This window comes from Athene noctua, chromosome 4, assembly GCF_965140245.1.
Source record: "Athene noctua chromosome 4, bAthNoc1.hap1.1, whole genome shotgun sequence".
NCBI lineage: Eukaryota > Metazoa > Chordata > Aves > Strigiformes > Strigidae > Athene > Athene noctua.
The window spans coordinates 10,417,106-10,433,812 of record NC_134040.1 but is presented as its reverse complement, the minus strand read 5'-3'; the positions used below and the strand labels follow the sequence as shown (position 1 = coordinate 10,433,812).

Sequence of the window (16,707 nt, the reverse complement as noted above, 5' to 3'; positions counted from 1 at the left end):
CTGACTACTCAGTTCAATCAGCCCTTGCATCACTGTTTCTTGTCTGCTGAGAGGTATTACAGTACCCAGCAGCACGGTGGGGTAGCATGTGCTAGGAGCAACAGACACAACTCCATAGAAACCAAGGCTTCATTAGCTCTGTTGCTCCGTCACTAGATTGAAAGACTAGAGCATAAAGCAGTTTTTTGCACTGTAGCACATGACCAATTCATATAGACGGCAACAATTTTTTCTGGATTCTCACAGCTCATTCCTTATGAACTAAAATCGTTTTATCATGTTAGCACCTAGAGATGATAATAAAAGGGGGATTTCTATTGCATTAAATAGCCTATATTCAATTCTCTCCCTGTAGTAGGTAAGAAAGCGTCTTTACAAAACTGCAATGATGTCTTGAGCATGAAAGAACAGTTACTCATTTTGTGATATCATCAATAAAATCAGTTGATAACGGAAATAAGGGTGTTTTTAGAAGCACTTCAGGTATGCAGTTATCTAACTCTGCCTAAATCTCACATAATTTTCTGAAAACTACTGCAGTAGCCAGGAGACTACACTCATAGCAACCATGACTACAGCCCTACAGGTTGGAGTACTTCAAGCAATGACTCAACTGCTTTATTGTTATGCCTACACTCTTCAGACATCAAAGAGCTGGCACCATTGTCAGTCTGCCACAATACGTAACACTACCAGAAGACAGCTCCACCAAACTCCTCCCAACCTTCAAGACCTTTGAAAACCTTTGGAAATCAGAACAACCTTCCACATTACAACCACTGTATAAATGGTGGGACTGATACCTAAGGAGTCTTAAGTATAACCAAGAAGTTGTGTTACTACGTGGCAGGTTTCAAGACCATGTATGACCTTGTTATAGTTTGAGCTAGATCTGTCTACAGACTCCTTATATTTGCACAGCTTTTCATTCCTGCATGCCATATAATGTCAAAATGAGAAAACATATACATTATACAACAGGTTTGTGCCTCTGCAGCAGCGAGAGTAAGAAAGAACAGAGCTTGACTTATTTATCCCAGATAAAGAGGTTCAATGTAACTTCTAGTTACATTTCTAAAGGTGAGCAAACATTTGTTTTCAAGCCTCTAAACTCAGTAACTAGATTCTACAAGGGAAACAGTATTTGTTAAGTCTCACCTAAGTTACATACTAAGTATCTGAACTGTCTCATTTGTGAACACAGAGACAGCTCTTCTTTCACACTACGACCACTGCCAAAGGAGAAAAGGTGTATGTATTTTAGTCCCTCTTCTACTGGAGAAAAAACCAATTACAACAACAAACTTACCTGCAAACACTTGGTGGGGCACTTACAGAGCTGTCTGTGGTGGAAGTGGGAGGTGCAACTGTAGTAGGACAAAGACCTGAATGAGGATCCACAAATCCAGGGGCTGTTGCAGCAGTTTTGGGGAAAGAAGGAGCAGCAAGATTTGGAAGATGTGGTGTAGACGCTGGAGACAGTGCAGCGGGAGACAGTGAAGGAAGGGATGCTAAACTGGTAGGACTATTTCGTGGTGCAACTGGTGCAGAATGTCTATGGTCCTCTTTATTAATATTGTGGAACACTTCACCTAAATTGGGGAAAAAAGAAACCTCTTACAATTAAAAATAATGGAGTAAGTCTCCATTAACTTCCCAAACCATCAAAATGCTGGATGTTCTCAGCTTCTGTAAAAATCAGCAGTATTTCAATACCTTTCTATTACCAGTTCCAAACCCTAACATCAAGGTCTTTAATCCAGGAGTAGAGAGACTGTAACTCAAGAGTATGAAGAAGAGGAGCAATTACAAAAATCATCATGTATACATAATATTATTAAAATAAACACAGATAGATCTTTATAGTTAGCTAAATGTACTTGAGTCAGTTACTAAGATATATGTGAATTACAAAGCCTTACCTATTGAAGAAGGTCTCTTGGATGATACTTTGAATTGGTTGCTGCTTGACTGCACTGTAGTTGCTGTGCAGGAGACAGAAGAAGTGGCAGAAGAGGTTGCCATGACAACTTTATTAGCTTCCATAAAGGCATCCTGGAAATTGTACAGACATTTCTTCTTTGCAGCATTTTTTTTCTCTTTGCTGTCAGTAACTGCTGTTGCTTCATTGCTAGATGTAGTAGGAAGTGCTTCGGATCTTATTTCTGAGAGTGCTGGTGCTAATATATCACTCCCTTAAATTGAAATACATGTAGTAATTAAGAATCACAGAATTGTCTTTATGGCATTTAGAATTAAACATTCAATAATTTAGATGCAGGCAAGCAAGGATATATTGTTAATGTTGGCTTGGTAGGATTAGTGAAGTGATCCTCCTTTCCCCCCTTCTCTCTTCTCCCAAAAATATAGTTGTAACAGTAAGTGCTAAGATGTCTCAAAGCAGAAGTCAGGAACCTTAAAGTTAAAATTTTAAGAACACTACTAAATGTGTGTTAACAAGCAGCAAAGATGCTACAGATACCTTTATCCATTTATAATTTAAAAATTAAAATTGGACACCATTTTGCATGCTAGGTATATAAGCTTCAGTATCTGAAATCCAGGTTAGCCATGCAACAACTATAAGGAGAAACAACATATCCTTCTGTCAATATAACATCATAAGTCTTATCTTTACTTATTTGAAATTCCAGCCAACTACAGTAGCACCTCTGCGATAGACCTTCCACACAAGCTTGCCACTAACCATCTGTTGGAACAGCTACCCATAACTACATTTGTAAATGGATGAGCTACCCTACTGGGGAAGTTTTCTGGAGGTTTTAATGCCTTTCCTTTTAAATATCACTGTAGTAGCTTGACAGAAGTTAGCAGCAGATCAATCTGAAAAAAAGCTGACACACAAAACCAAGCTTCCTTTTTCATACAAGTCAAATAAAACAAAAAAGGAATTTTCATATTTGCTGTTATATGAATGGAAAGATATCTGTTATTTCTTTTCTATTCTTTTTCACTTCAACCATTAGTATTTCCAAAGGCTTCCTAGATTAAATTAATCTTTTGCTAGATTTATGCCTCTGTCTTTTTGAATGACAACACAGTTATCTCTGTGCATTATAAGAAGTAGGATGTAATGCCATGTTACCAGTGCTCTCATGACCCTGTAGAAAAAGAGCAGGCCTTTGTGGCAGAAGACCAAAAGTTATTTAAGTTTCCCCTTAATTCCCATTTCTTTGCAACCCTAAACTTCTGAAGACAAAGATTATCTCTACAATGACTGTAAGTGAAAAATAGCATGCTATTCTTTTGCCTTCAGCATCCTTAATTTTCAGCCCCACTGCAGTAGAAGTGGCAGCAAATCTTTTCCAGAACTCCATTTTATAAAATGAAGGTGATGAGTCCTACCATTCCTGGAAAAAAGTGCCATACTCCCATTTCAAAACATAAGGCTTTTAACTAGTGAGTGTGAAGTAGTAACAAATCCTCACCAGGAATTGTATCAGGCAAAAATGTAGCAGGATTCCAGTTCTTGTCATTCATCATCTCTGATCCCCAAAGACTTATAAATTTAGAGCTATTCCAATCTGGAGTGCTCCCAAAACAGCTTGGATAAATATGATCTTGGAGAGATGCATTGAATACTTGATGCTTGTTTGTATGATTCTGAACTGGAGCTGGCGGTAATGCCTACAAAAATAAAGAGTATTTTCCTCATTAATATTCTGTTTGCTTACACAGTCACTCCAACAGCAATATTCAAATCATAGTGTTTCAGTTGTGAAAAGCATTATAAAAAGCATAATAAACAATATTTCCAGAATGATAAAAAGACTGGTTTGTTGTTTATTAATGCAGATAATATATATATACATGCACATACAGTCTATTTTATAAATCACAAACACTGCTTTTAGATTTGGCTAACTGACAAACACAAAAAAAATGTTCTCCAAAAATACTTGGGTTAATATATATATATTGCTGTCAATTTTAATTAAAAACAGTATTCATATGAATGTACAACTTGCTAGGAATTATTACATTTCAAAGCCCAAGCTGCCAAAATCAATCCTCTGTGTCATGATAATCATTACCACATAAGACAATTGTGATAAAGGGATTACAGACACTTCAGGATTGAAAATATGCACAGTAGAAAAAGAACTAAAACACTTGTTATTTGAAACCATGAAGTTGATTATATTATTCTGCTTTTTCCACCTCCATGTATTAACAGGTTTCTTACTTAAAACTTAACAGGTAAGGAATATACCCTTTAATTTTAAGAAGCAGGTGGGAAAGAAAAACAGGAACACACTTTTTCTTGTTTTACAGAGGTAAGTTGTTCTGGATCACCCCATTTCGTTCCTTGCTGAAATTATTTATTCACATTCTAAAAAGTTAACTTTCTCCCAGAGACCTTGGGCAATGCAAGCATTACATTAAAAAAAAACAAGGAAAAAGTCTGTTCTATTTTTGCACTAGATTTGATGCAATGAAAAGCTACAAAAAAGTAGATATAGATATTATAAATATCAGCTGAGTCCAATGTCATTTCAGACATTAAAGTCTAAGCAGTCATGGCCAAGCAAACTACTTATATACCCAATCTCCTTTTTCCATGCAGAAGGATTTTGATTATCTGACTAACGGTGAAAGTGGGAGGGGCTGGAATAACCTGCATTAAAGAAAACTTGCATACATGGGTACAAAGAAAAACTTCACAGGGCAGAAGAGCTTATCTATGATAAACCAAGCCTGATCCAACAGGTCTTATTAGGTCATTCACTACCAGCTCTGTGGAATTCAGCTGGCTCTTCAAAGACAAAAGCTCCCTCAAACTTCAGCTTCCACATGTCTTCACACCTCCAGCACAACATAAATACACGGAGCCCAGCTGGTTCAGGTGCTGTGCCAGAACTGATAGAGCTGGCCTGCATTACAAAGGCAGTCAATGCTCGCAGCCCGCTGCTCTGCATGGGGCTTCTGGTGCACCGTGACAGTACGCTGCAGATGTTCTACTACACAAAGTCTTCTGAAAGGAAAGACAGCAGAGATCAGGGATGGGAAGTTGAGTAGATGGATGGGAGCCTGAGCTGACTGCTGTAAGGGATGTAGAAAGAGCTCTGAAACGACGGCAGAAGATGGGGTACAACAATTAAGGGGGTTCAGAAGAACAGCAGTGGGCGGTTGAGAAATGGCAGGCTGGCACACCGCAGTTATGGAACTGGTGCACTCCAACAGATGTAAGGAAAGGACACCGATAAGACAGGAAAAACAAAGTGGATGTTAAGAAGGACAGTAAAAGTAATAGTCACCTTAGTGAACTAGTCTACTCTCCTGGCAACCACAGGCTTGCTGGACTACACAAAAGAGAGATGACAGGAATATGTACCTAATGACAAAGACTTTCCCCTTTCAGCAGCACCCACAGTCTGACTGATTTAAATAGTATGTGAAACACCACCACACTAACACCACTAAATCTTGATTTTGACTCATACTTCTGAAAACCTGTCACCTGGTCCCAATCCTTGTTCCACATCTTTCTCTTACTACTTAAAAGTCTTGGGTCACAAGAATTTTGCAGAACCTGCAAAAAAGCAAGTTCTCTCAATGCACAATAAAAACCTTACAAATACACACCTATGACTCAATTTTTTTTAAAAAAAGCCCTAAACCAAAACACTAACATTGTGAACTGGAAATCTTAGGATTTTATTGCCAAAATAGGATATTAAATTTTGACCTTCAATATATATCATATGAAGATTTAATTAGTCCTATTACACTGACTAAAGTCTCAGTTGACTTCACATGCTTTCTAATCACAGTAGGGAAATTATCAGTCTTCCTGACAAAAACTACCCTTAGCCCTTCTGTATGAATCTTTCACCAATTATCAATCTGTCCTATTCCCTTCAAAAGGACTACTATAAACAGATCACAATTTAAATCAACTGTCATGATTTCAACGATACTCAGTCATGCTGGTTTATACAGGTGTACAGTACTTTTCCTGGGATGAGGATGCATCCCCTCCTCCGTCAAGCTTACCTTATTGTGTGTAAAAGGAGAAGCTGTATACAACGTGGGATGGATAAGTGGACGAGGCAGATGAGGAATTGTATGCAATGGTATATGTCCATGGATGTGAGGATAAAGATGAAGTGCAGGATGTGCAGGTTTTTCAGGATTCATAAACTGGTGGCCAGCAGGCAGGCGTCCAGTTGCAAGTGCAGACGCTGTTAGACCTGAGGCTTCTTGTTTGCAAACATGACATTCACAAGCATTTGGACCTTGGTCAGCCTGTAAGAAAATAAAAATAATTTAAAAAACCCAAAACTGTTTCAATCTACTTGACAATCAGTAAAGTCAGCTAATTCCTCCATCCTCTTTTAATAATCATTAATATTATTTCATTTTGCATACATCAATATTTTCAGAGCATCCACAGAATTCTTTCACCTAAGACTGATGGAAAAACCTTGCAGTGAAGTAAAAGCACTAGTGGAGGATCTTTATCTTAGTTAAGAAAAGAATGCCCTAAAAATTGACAGCATTTCATACTATACAGACATTTAATGTCTACTATCAGTGACAACAAGCAAGATACTGATACAAATAACCAAGAACAGACAGGAATAGGAACCCTGACAGAATTTGATTGTTACTAGGCAATTAATTACCCACTATAAAAAAAAATAAAACATATGTGTAGAAAGTGGTAATAAGAGTTGATTAGCTGATAAAGTCAGAATTAGTCCTGAGCTGCATTAGGCAGAGCACTACCAGCATGTCAAGGGAAGAGATCTTTCCACTCCATTTAGCATCAGTAAGACACATCTGGAGTGCTGGGTCCAGTTCTAGACTCCTCAGTACCAGAGACACGGACATACTGCAGTGAGTCCAGTGAAGAAGCAAAGATGATTTAGACCTTGAAGCATCTGCCATACAAGGAGAGGCTGAGAGCTAGGACTGTTTAGCTTCAAGAGAGAACACCCAGGAGGGTGTTAGCAGTGTGTGTTTCCTGACTGGGAGGGGAAGATGAGAGTAAAGAGGACAGATCCAGACTCTTCTCACTAGTATCCCATGAAAGGACACGAGGAAATGGGCACAGACTGAAACACAGGAAATTCCACTCTAACTTAAAGAATTTATTTGTGAGAGTGGTTGAACAGTGGAACATGTTACCAACAGCAGTTCTGAGCCTCCATCCTTGGTGATACTCAAAATCCAACGGGACACAGTGCTGACTGACCTTCTCTAGATGACTTGCTTTGTGCAGGAGGGATGGGCTAGACTATCTGCAGATGTTTGTTCTGAATTCAACTATTCTGTGATTCTGTGAAGCTGACAATGATCACAAAAAATTCTGTAATCACATGAATTCTGAGAAATCCATGCCTTATTAGTAACTTTTACTGATCTTGAGGTATCATTAGCCTCTATTCTGTCGAAAGGATTCAGGACTCTGGAAGAAAAGCACCCCAGGAAAGAGCAATTCCATTTCCCTCTCTCAGCTCAGCACTTTTTTTCTGCCACTGTCATCTGACATTTCACTGGAAGATAGTTCTACCAGAAGCCATACCAGGAACACTTCCCAACTGCTTTTTCCTAGTAATGTACATGTTTTTCCAAAAAGCAACATTAGCTAACTTAGCTTTCTACATCAGAATTGACAGGTGGTATTCTTCTTAAATATGCCTTCCATTCAGAAACAATAACTCTCCATTATTCTGTAAAAGCATTAGAGCCTTTGACACAAGGTGTATTTTAACAACCAAAGATTTCATAAACCAAATACAATGATCAAATTAGGTGTATAGAGAAGAAAAAATAACCTTCTCATTAAAAAATTGGTATTATCAAGAAACCAATACTAATCTACTAACAAATGAAAATGAAAAGACAAGTCAAACAGAATGGTGAGATTCAAAATTCAATTCTGACAAACCTTTCAGTACTGAGCATGCAAAGGAATGCAAAGAGAAATAAAGGTACTGAGTAAATGAGCAACCCCAGCAGATAATGCCAAAAAAAAATCCCAAATGCACGTGACATGTACCAGTGAAATCTATCTCTTGGATGCAGCATTATAGGGTAGATACTCAGCTCTGACTAGAAAACCAGGCTAAACAAACATTGAGTTCCTCAGAAAAATTCTGAGACTATTTTTTCTCCTCACAGAAAACAAAGAAGAGAAAGGTTAAATCTGCAGTTTTATCTTGTATTTTAGTTCACTTCCTTAAGGCAAGTAGGCTTACATAATCTCATTTAGTTTTCCACAACAAATGCTGAATCTGTTCATCAGTTTCAAACCACTTTGACAGAGGTCTCAGCCCATGTTAAGTATTAAGCCATTGGTCAGCTATACACAGAAAAATATCTCAACATACTCACTGAAAGAAAAGCAGCTTAATACTCTTAAAACATGAGAAAATACTTCCAGTGGAAGGCCTTACAAACATCCTAACCACAGGGGAACATCTAATGGGAGTTCCCACCTGACTGTCATCTAAGCTCTCAAAGATGCCCCCTCCAATGTGGGTTCTTTTATACAATAAGCAATAAAAGCGACTGGTATGTTCTCTCTCAAAGTAGTGAGCCTGTGTTCTAGCTGCAGGGTAACTTAGATTAAAAGCCACACAGTCACAAAGACAAGTCCATCAGATGCTTTGCTTTGGTGATCAGCTGTTAAACCAAACACCACTACAAACTGAGCAGATACTCTAGGCATGGTTCTCTGGGTGGTTTGATGACCTCACGGTAGAGAGCTTAATAATCTTAAACCACTTAAAAAGAAATCAAACACTCCAAGACCCATGCCAGAAGTCATGGAATAGATTTAACTACATAGGGTTTCAACAGGGAAGGTTAGTCCTCAGATATAATATTAAAAAGTGCCCATTAACTAAGTACTCACATCATCTGTTCCCCCTCCCACGTCCCAATTAATTTCAAATAACTCAACATTAATATTTAACAACAACCAAGCACAAGTGTCCAAGCAGAAACACTTCTAAGATTCTGTTTCTCAGTCAGACAGGAATAATTTTTTTCCCCTTTTACTTTTTCCCCTTCAATATAATTTATTTCAAGTTTTGACTAAAGGAAGATATTATCTAAATATACAATCAGCTGAAAACTAATGTAGGTATCATACCTACCTGCTAGATAATATATTAGAAGTTAAAGATGTAATTGAAGATGTAAATGTATTGTATTATCATTTGAGCAGCCAAGTTTAAAAAATTAATTTACTAAAAGGGTTGCTTTTAAATTACTATACCTGCTGACTGGGGTAAGAAGGTGGTGGACTATCCATTTTTGCTTCATCTTTCCTTAATGCCCTTTTTCCTAAAGACATTTCCTCTTTTTGAGTCCCTGGTGGTTCACCACTGCTCTCCCCATCTGCTTCTTCATCATCTGCTTCTGAGGAACTGCTGCTAGTACTGCTCACCTGAGGAGACTGGACAACATTAACTCATTAACATAGGGGTGAAGGACAGACCCTTCTCCAGCAAGCACATCCAACTGCCAGAAAAAGATACGACACCGTAAATGCTGTACCTCATCTTTCAATGCCATGTTTTCACCGCCACCATTTAGCTCACTGTGAATTCCATTCATGTTGGCTACCACCTCTGCGTCATCATAATTATTCAGTGGGTAGATATCAGCAAATTTTGCTGATAACGGTGCAACATCTTCATCATCACTACCACTGAGGGGAAAAGAGGCTTTGATCAGTCACAGCGCTCAGTAACCTCAGCTATTGTGAAAGCAGGTAGAACACCAAAATGAAACAAAGTTGAGGGCATCCTTTGTAAAAAGGTTCCAATTAGGAGTCAAAGGACTGTCTTCCAAGTTGTTTAACTGAACTTATTTTTTCAAGCAAGTAACATCAAGCAACCTGCCATATCATCCTACTGAATATAGCAGTTGCATGCCTGAATGACCAACTGGATTGAAAGTAAGACTTATTTCTGTGTAAAATATTTTCCCACCACTGTTTTCTGACCAAGAATCTACAGAATTAATAACGCCAGGATATGGATGACCTTTAATTTGATAAGGAAAGCCATATGCCAATGACTTCCTTTAGAGAAAGTGTGAAATGGAAAAAAGTAGAATATAAAATACAGGTTTTTCCATACATTACATGTCAAACCATTAACAGTAGGTAGGGAACATTGAACACATCACACTAACCCTGAAATTTCTCAATAGGAATTAGTTCTTAGACAACCCCACCTCTATGTGCTTTTTAGAATCTGCTCTAAAATCCTTAATGGAAATTTTCTCCATATAGACAGCTAGTAAAAGAACATGCATGTTTAATTACCCGCTCCAGGGAAGTGTTGCAAAGATTGGTTAGTTAATGTTTCTACAGCAATCCAGAGCTCTTAAACTGTGCACTTTATCTTTTTGCATTCCATGAGATACTGTGCCAAAATTTAATTACATGATGGCACCATTAGGCATATTTCAAATGTGCAATGAGGAAATAAAACACAGCAGATACTATGAGACATAAAATGGCCCTTCCCCAAGGAGCAGTGGTATTTCCCTGAAAATAGGCTTCTTAAATAATACATGGATTCAACTGAACAAGCTTCTGAAGAGACAAATTGAACAATTTTGGACATTTCAGCACCAAAACTAAGGAAAGTTTACAGAAATCACAAACCACACATTTAAGAATATGCACCTAAACGTACCACCACATAATCTGTTTTCAAGCAATCCCCAAATGGGTTCAGAAACTAAACTCCTGCTATAGATGATTAAACCACTGATGGTAGTACATGCAAAGGTAAATGTTTAAAGGAATTGAGCTTAGTGAAGTGATATTCATCAGAAACATCCCACACATCTGCACTGTCCTTGTTCATCACACATATTAACACAGAATGCAAACATCAATTTCCTTGACTGTACTAACAGGTACTTCATTAGTGTTCCCATCAGTATTGAAGTTGGGTTTTTCTAAATATTCCTTTAGAATATCACATGACAGAGGAGACTGTCGTTCAGCTGCACCCTAACCACATACAGAAGCCAGCCTACCAAGCAGTTTTAACCCTTCAAAATTAATGGAAGGGGCGAAAGTCTACCATTAGACTAACGCCTCAAATCTGACTGTCATTGTGATCTGAATAAAAGAAAGAAGGTGGCACAGACTTCTGATAGTCTTGCATCAGAAATAGTTGTGTCTCAGGTTAACACAACTGCAACAATCCTAAAGGCCTCCTAATAAAGCCTTTTTTGGAACTGAACTGATTCATATGAAATGACGATCCCCCAAAGAAAAGATTACTTGTTCCTTTGCTCACTCTAAGAAAATGGGAGATTTTAAAATGATGCTCTGAAGTAAATCAGTATCTGATGTCCTTGTAATCTCAAAGGAGGAAAATACTTACTATACACACTTTGAGCAATACTGTTAAATCAACATCTTAAAAAATTCTGAAGAACTTTACAGGATTTTTTTTAATTTATGTTTGTACAACATATAGTGCTGGGGTTGTGGTCTGCTGAATACAGTACCATTACTAAATAATTTTCTGAGGCAAAACTAGCATTACATAATGATAGTCAGCCAATGCAACTTGCCTGATTCAGTTCAATTCACTACGAAATTTTAAAACAGAAAAAAGAACTTACAAAGTTGGTGCAGAACCATTATCTGCGAGGATCAGTCTGGGATGTTGCTGAATTGTAATAGGTGAGCTGGAACCCGATCCTGAACTTGCTGAAGACATACTGGGTGGGCGGATCTCAGATAGATAATCCGGAGTAGAATCAATTTGTAGTGGTAACTGGTTAATGTGGATATCATCCGTTATAGGTGAATCCATGATGCCACATGTTAAAATGTGTGAAAGGCTGCAGTCATCACAAGTACATCTGTTCAAGAATTGAGATTATGGATTTTTATGACTAAGTAGCATTCATTGAAGTAACCAGACTCTTTGTTCCAATAATATATTTCCTTTTTCCTCAAACAAGAAATTAATGATTTATTACGATTTCATATTAAAAATATCAGCTCACCTTCTTCTATAATTACAGTTGGGACAGTCAGGCATGCTCAAACGTGATGACAGCATGTGTCTCATTGTGTCTGTGAAGTTGTTCTCCCCAGCTAGTGCTTTCTTGTTATTAAGCTGAAGTAAATTATAAAGGCAGTTTTAGTGGTGCAAGTCTTTCCATTAACAATTCAATGGCACATCATGATTAACAAATTACATAGTCACAAAGAGTTCTTTTGGCAAAATATTTTAAAAGCAGAATAATTCAGAATAATTTAATGAAGGTGGTGTTTTCATCATGAGCAAAAATAAAGGAGTTCAAAGATACAAGTAAAAAATATTTAGCACTGAAACTCTTCCAAGAAAGTATGTTTCTACAGTGAAATAAACAAGTGGCCAAGTTGTTCTCCTTGACTTATTTTTATGTGCATCTTGCGTGGTATTTCTGCTGATGCACTCCAAACTTGAGCAGTTCTTGTCTTGTTACATGGTATGCGCAAAAGGACACTGATGACAAATGGAGAGAGAATGCAAACTCACCCTTAGCCTGCAAAAAAGAATTAGGACTAATTCTGTAGCCACAGTGGGATAGATTCAAGGAATGAAGTAGCTGCCGAAACAGGACTCAACAGCATTAATGAAAAAATATAATCCAAACAACCTCCACCTGGAAGAGACCTAATCCCGAAAGTACCTAATTTCATTAGATACCTACAAATCTTAGGTTAAACAAGGGTGTGCCTAAGCATCCACTTCTACAGATGCCCAGACCTGATCCTTACCTAAGCAGCCATGGACTTACAGCTCACTTAAGCCCAATTAGGATCAAGGAAAAAGAGGATTCTTCCTCAAGTCCTCTGAGGAGCCCTGTATACCAGATGTTCTGAAGACATGGTTAACACAGGCTTATGTTTTCTTACAGGAAGTAGTACTTACTGGTAACTACTATGAGACATTGCCAATCTAATCTTAAGTTTATTAAAATATACTGCATACTCTCTCTCACTCATGACTAATATTTCTTTCTGCACAGTGGTGCAGGAACAGAGAAGTTCCCCATTCAGTCTTAACTCTAGCCAAGTCACACTGTACTCTTATGGAAAGCATGATAGATACTTGAATACTTCTAGGGTACTGTGTCTTAAACAGCAAATAGCTTTATAAAAAAATTAGGAACTTCTACTGGCCCCTCTCTGGCTACAGCTTATAAAAGGCAGATAGTTCTTCTCAGCCTCTTCCCCACTCCATCTCCAGAGTCGTAAGAGATGCAATCATCTGCCCTGCTACCGTGGTTCACCCTCCCTAGCTCTGCACACACAAGAGAATTTGTTAAACTCTCAAGCACAATATTCCCCATCACGTACATTAAGGCAGCTCCATGCTCAATGTATTGGCTGTTTTGGATCCCACTCTAAGGCATTAAAAATTCCCCTTTTATTGTATAAAGAATTTTAACACCTGGTATTCAATCCTAAAACTATGGTGCTTATGTTTTTACCTTGTAGTTACTGAGATTACATATTATTACATACTCTTAGATCTTGCTTCTCTGTATTTTAGCTGAACAAAGTTCACGCCTGGCACAGTTACAGAATTAGATCACAGAACTAGTACAATACACTACACTCGTATGTTTGCAGCTTACAAATATACATGAAGCATTAGTATAACTTAGTATGGTATAAAAAAAATCCTACCTGCTCTTCAATAAAACGCCTCTGTTTAAAAAATTCCCAGTCTTCCTTTAGCATTCGTTGCTTTGTTTTCATTGCCATCTAAAACAGAATTTAAGGAAAACTCATTGATTTAATCATAGAAAACCTATGCTGTTGTCAGTTGGTCTATCAGTCTGATTAAACCTAGCATGTCTATACAATTTTGAAAGTACTTACATAAGTCAATATAAAATGTATTTTATATGTTAAAGATTTGAGTCACTTAAAAGTAAGACTTTATATTCATTTATACTATTTTTCAATTATTTCCACTGTTATTTCTTACATTAATATTTATTTTCATTAAATATTTTCATGACATTTTCAATAAAATGTGATTGACACTAAATCCTCAACATCTCAGATCCACTAAAATCCACTAAAATCTAGAGGTACAGTACTTTTGGCAAGGTCTCAACACAGGCTCAAGTGCAAACTCTGATGTACCAAATGTGGAACCACCCGAAGAGTCAAAAAACTTATAAATAGTGACCCAGACTAACACTATTTGCCACTTATAGTCCTCAAAGTATTTCATGCCTGTGATTTATCTAAGGCTGGAAAAAATATTTAATAATCACTCTACTCTTAATCACATCACCATAAATTCACAGAGCCCCTTATTTTTTTACATGAAAGGTATTTTTCTGATTTAGCAAATAAATTCACTATGACGGAATGCAAAATCTCCTATAGATTTTAACACAGCAAAATGCAAGAACAAAGCTTCTCCTGTTTTTCCTTGAAGCATTTTAAAAAACACTACCTCAGTGAGGAAAAACTACTATCTAGGTTATCTTTCACAGTTTGTTTTTCATTTACTTAATAAAAAAATCTACCACCTTGTAGAATATAACAAATTGCTTCATAAAGATACATGAGCCAAGCCCAGTTGGTTACATGACTAGCAATCTTTTTTTTCCCTTCTTCAAAAGCATGCCTCCAGAAATGCATATTTGGTCAAAAGTTTAAAGTCTTACTATTAACCTAAGTGTATTATTGCTATTATCATTATTTAACTTGCAAAAATGAAATTCTAAGTTGGGGATTTGAAACAGTATTAAGTGGTAAAGTTTTGCCTAATGAATTTCTGAAACCATCAGCAGCATGTAATTCTAATTGTTACCGTGCATTTTGATTTTCCTTGCTCCAGTGAGGTTACACTAACACCAAAAAATGAGTTTCATGTGCATAGTTGTTTTTTTTTAAAAAAAATAGCATGCATGAAATGTTCTTGAACCATTTCTTAGACATGGTAAAAGGTACCGCAGAGCCTGCAGCCAAGAACGTAAGAAATTTCATCCTGACTGTATGATCAGCTTCTGACAACCCTTGAGGTATATTTAAACACAGCAACACTCACTGGCTTAGGTGCCCTGTCACCTAGCTGAATCCTCACCATCAAAAGACAAGCACCTACATTCACCATACATTATAAGAGAAGACTTTAATGCCAAAGAATGACATTTAAAACAGCCAGTGCATTAACTGGGAGCTGCCTACTCAAGCCTGCCAAGAAACTGTCAAAGAAAACAGCACGGTTTAAGTCTTGGTACTCTTGAGTATTAATGGGAACAGAGGCCAAAGCTAAAGTTTTCCTACTTCCAACTTTACAGCCTTTCCAATACCCCATGTCTGCAAGTATCTTAAATTATTAATTCCATAAATAATAGGAAATCACTTCTCTCCTTTCTTTCTTTTCCCCAAAGAATATTTATTTCAGCAGAGCAAAGCAGCTGCAACACAAACCACATGATTCATCTCAAGAACTTTGCTGGGGAGTGGGAGATAAATTCAAATTACATCAGAAGGAAAAATTTACACTTCAGTCTTGCACATCTGCAATGAATATGCTACCACTGATGCTCAGTGGGGAAGAGAGGTCCACTACTACCCTCTTCCTTCCTCTGTTTATTTGAGGCTAAAATGTATTTGAGATCTATCAGACAAGACATGATAAAGTGAGACAGGCAGGTGAACAAGTATTTTTCCATTCTGAAATAGATTTAATAATGAAACAAAGCCAGCAGTTTGGTCAGAACTGACATATAGCACTAGATGACCTGTGAGAATTCTGATGTTCATACATACACTACAGTATGCTTGTTATTTCCAAATTTTGAAGTGTATCAAATATGGATAGCACATTTGAGCACCCCAAATTCCACCTGTGAATCTGATCTATTTTCCTAGCTTGTTTCAATAGAGCTAATAACACCTCTTATCACAAACTTTCAGCACCCAAAAAATGTATTTATATAGCTGTCAAACACAGAAAAACAATTATGCCCATACAATATTATTTTTTCTGTTAAGTTCACAAGGACTGGGGTGTGGGGGGGTTAGAATTCCACACAAATATGAAGACACAAGCAAGAAGCTCTCCCTGGGCTCCTGTGGAGCTAGGCAAAGGCATTCCTGTATTCCTTTCTCCTGTGGGAGCCAGCAGTAAAAAACAACAAAAAAAAAAGGAAACACTTTCACACAAAGTACACATGACCATCTAGCCATTCCTTATGGCAGTGATCCAGATATATTTAGGACCTCCCGAGTTGAACACAGTCTAAATTTAGTAGGAAAAATAGTATCTGGAAGTACATTTAAACTCTCCTGTATTCTTGATATCCTAAATATCTTCCTTAGATTTTAACATGTGATGAATACAGGTGCTGATATGAACGAACCCTTATTATAATTTTATTACAGCATACACACATATCGTTGTATTAAGTTGCATGTCTGCATGGCACAGCTGTCTTACAGAGTCTTAAATAAAAGTAGCATTTGTATTGCTTGTAAAAGCTATTAGCTTTTTTACTCAAGAACAAGTAACATAACATACAGTAGTGGAGGGTCCATTCATTATCTCTGCTGACACCCTGTCTAAAATTTTGGTAGAGTTCCATAGTAGATAAACGAGGACCATTCTTACGTTTTTCTCTGTGACAGTCTGCTTTCTAACCTCTGTCACACTAGCACTAAAACCTCACAAT

At 37.3% G+C, this 16,707-nt stretch overlaps 1 protein-coding gene across 2 annotated transcripts in view; it reads right to left on the bottom strand.

Moving 5' to 3' along the window:
• FAM193A (family with sequence similarity 193 member A) overlaps positions 1-16,707 on the bottom strand; it is a 78,956-nt gene that overhangs the window by 11,786 nt on the left and 50,463 nt on the right. The window contains exons 9-17 of one of the 2 annotated variants that reach the window (XM_074904403.1): positions 13,697-13,774; positions 12,022-12,134; positions 11,632-11,874; positions 9,535-9,688; positions 9,254-9,433; positions 6,019-6,270; positions 3,450-3,648; positions 1,923-2,195; positions 1,310-1,592 (exon numbers count right to left, since the gene is read on the bottom strand). In XM_074904403.1, coding sequence (XP_074760504.1) covers positions 1,310-1,592; positions 1,923-2,195; positions 3,450-3,648; positions 6,019-6,270; positions 9,254-9,433; positions 9,535-9,688; positions 11,632-11,874; positions 12,022-12,134; positions 13,697-13,774 — 1,775 coding nt within the window. The remainder of the gene's footprint in view (positions 1-1,309; positions 1,593-1,922; positions 2,196-3,449; positions 3,649-6,018; positions 6,271-9,253; positions 9,434-9,534; positions 9,689-11,631; positions 11,875-12,021; positions 12,135-13,696; positions 13,775-16,707) is intronic. The other variant, XM_074904404.1, reaches the window with a different exon arrangement.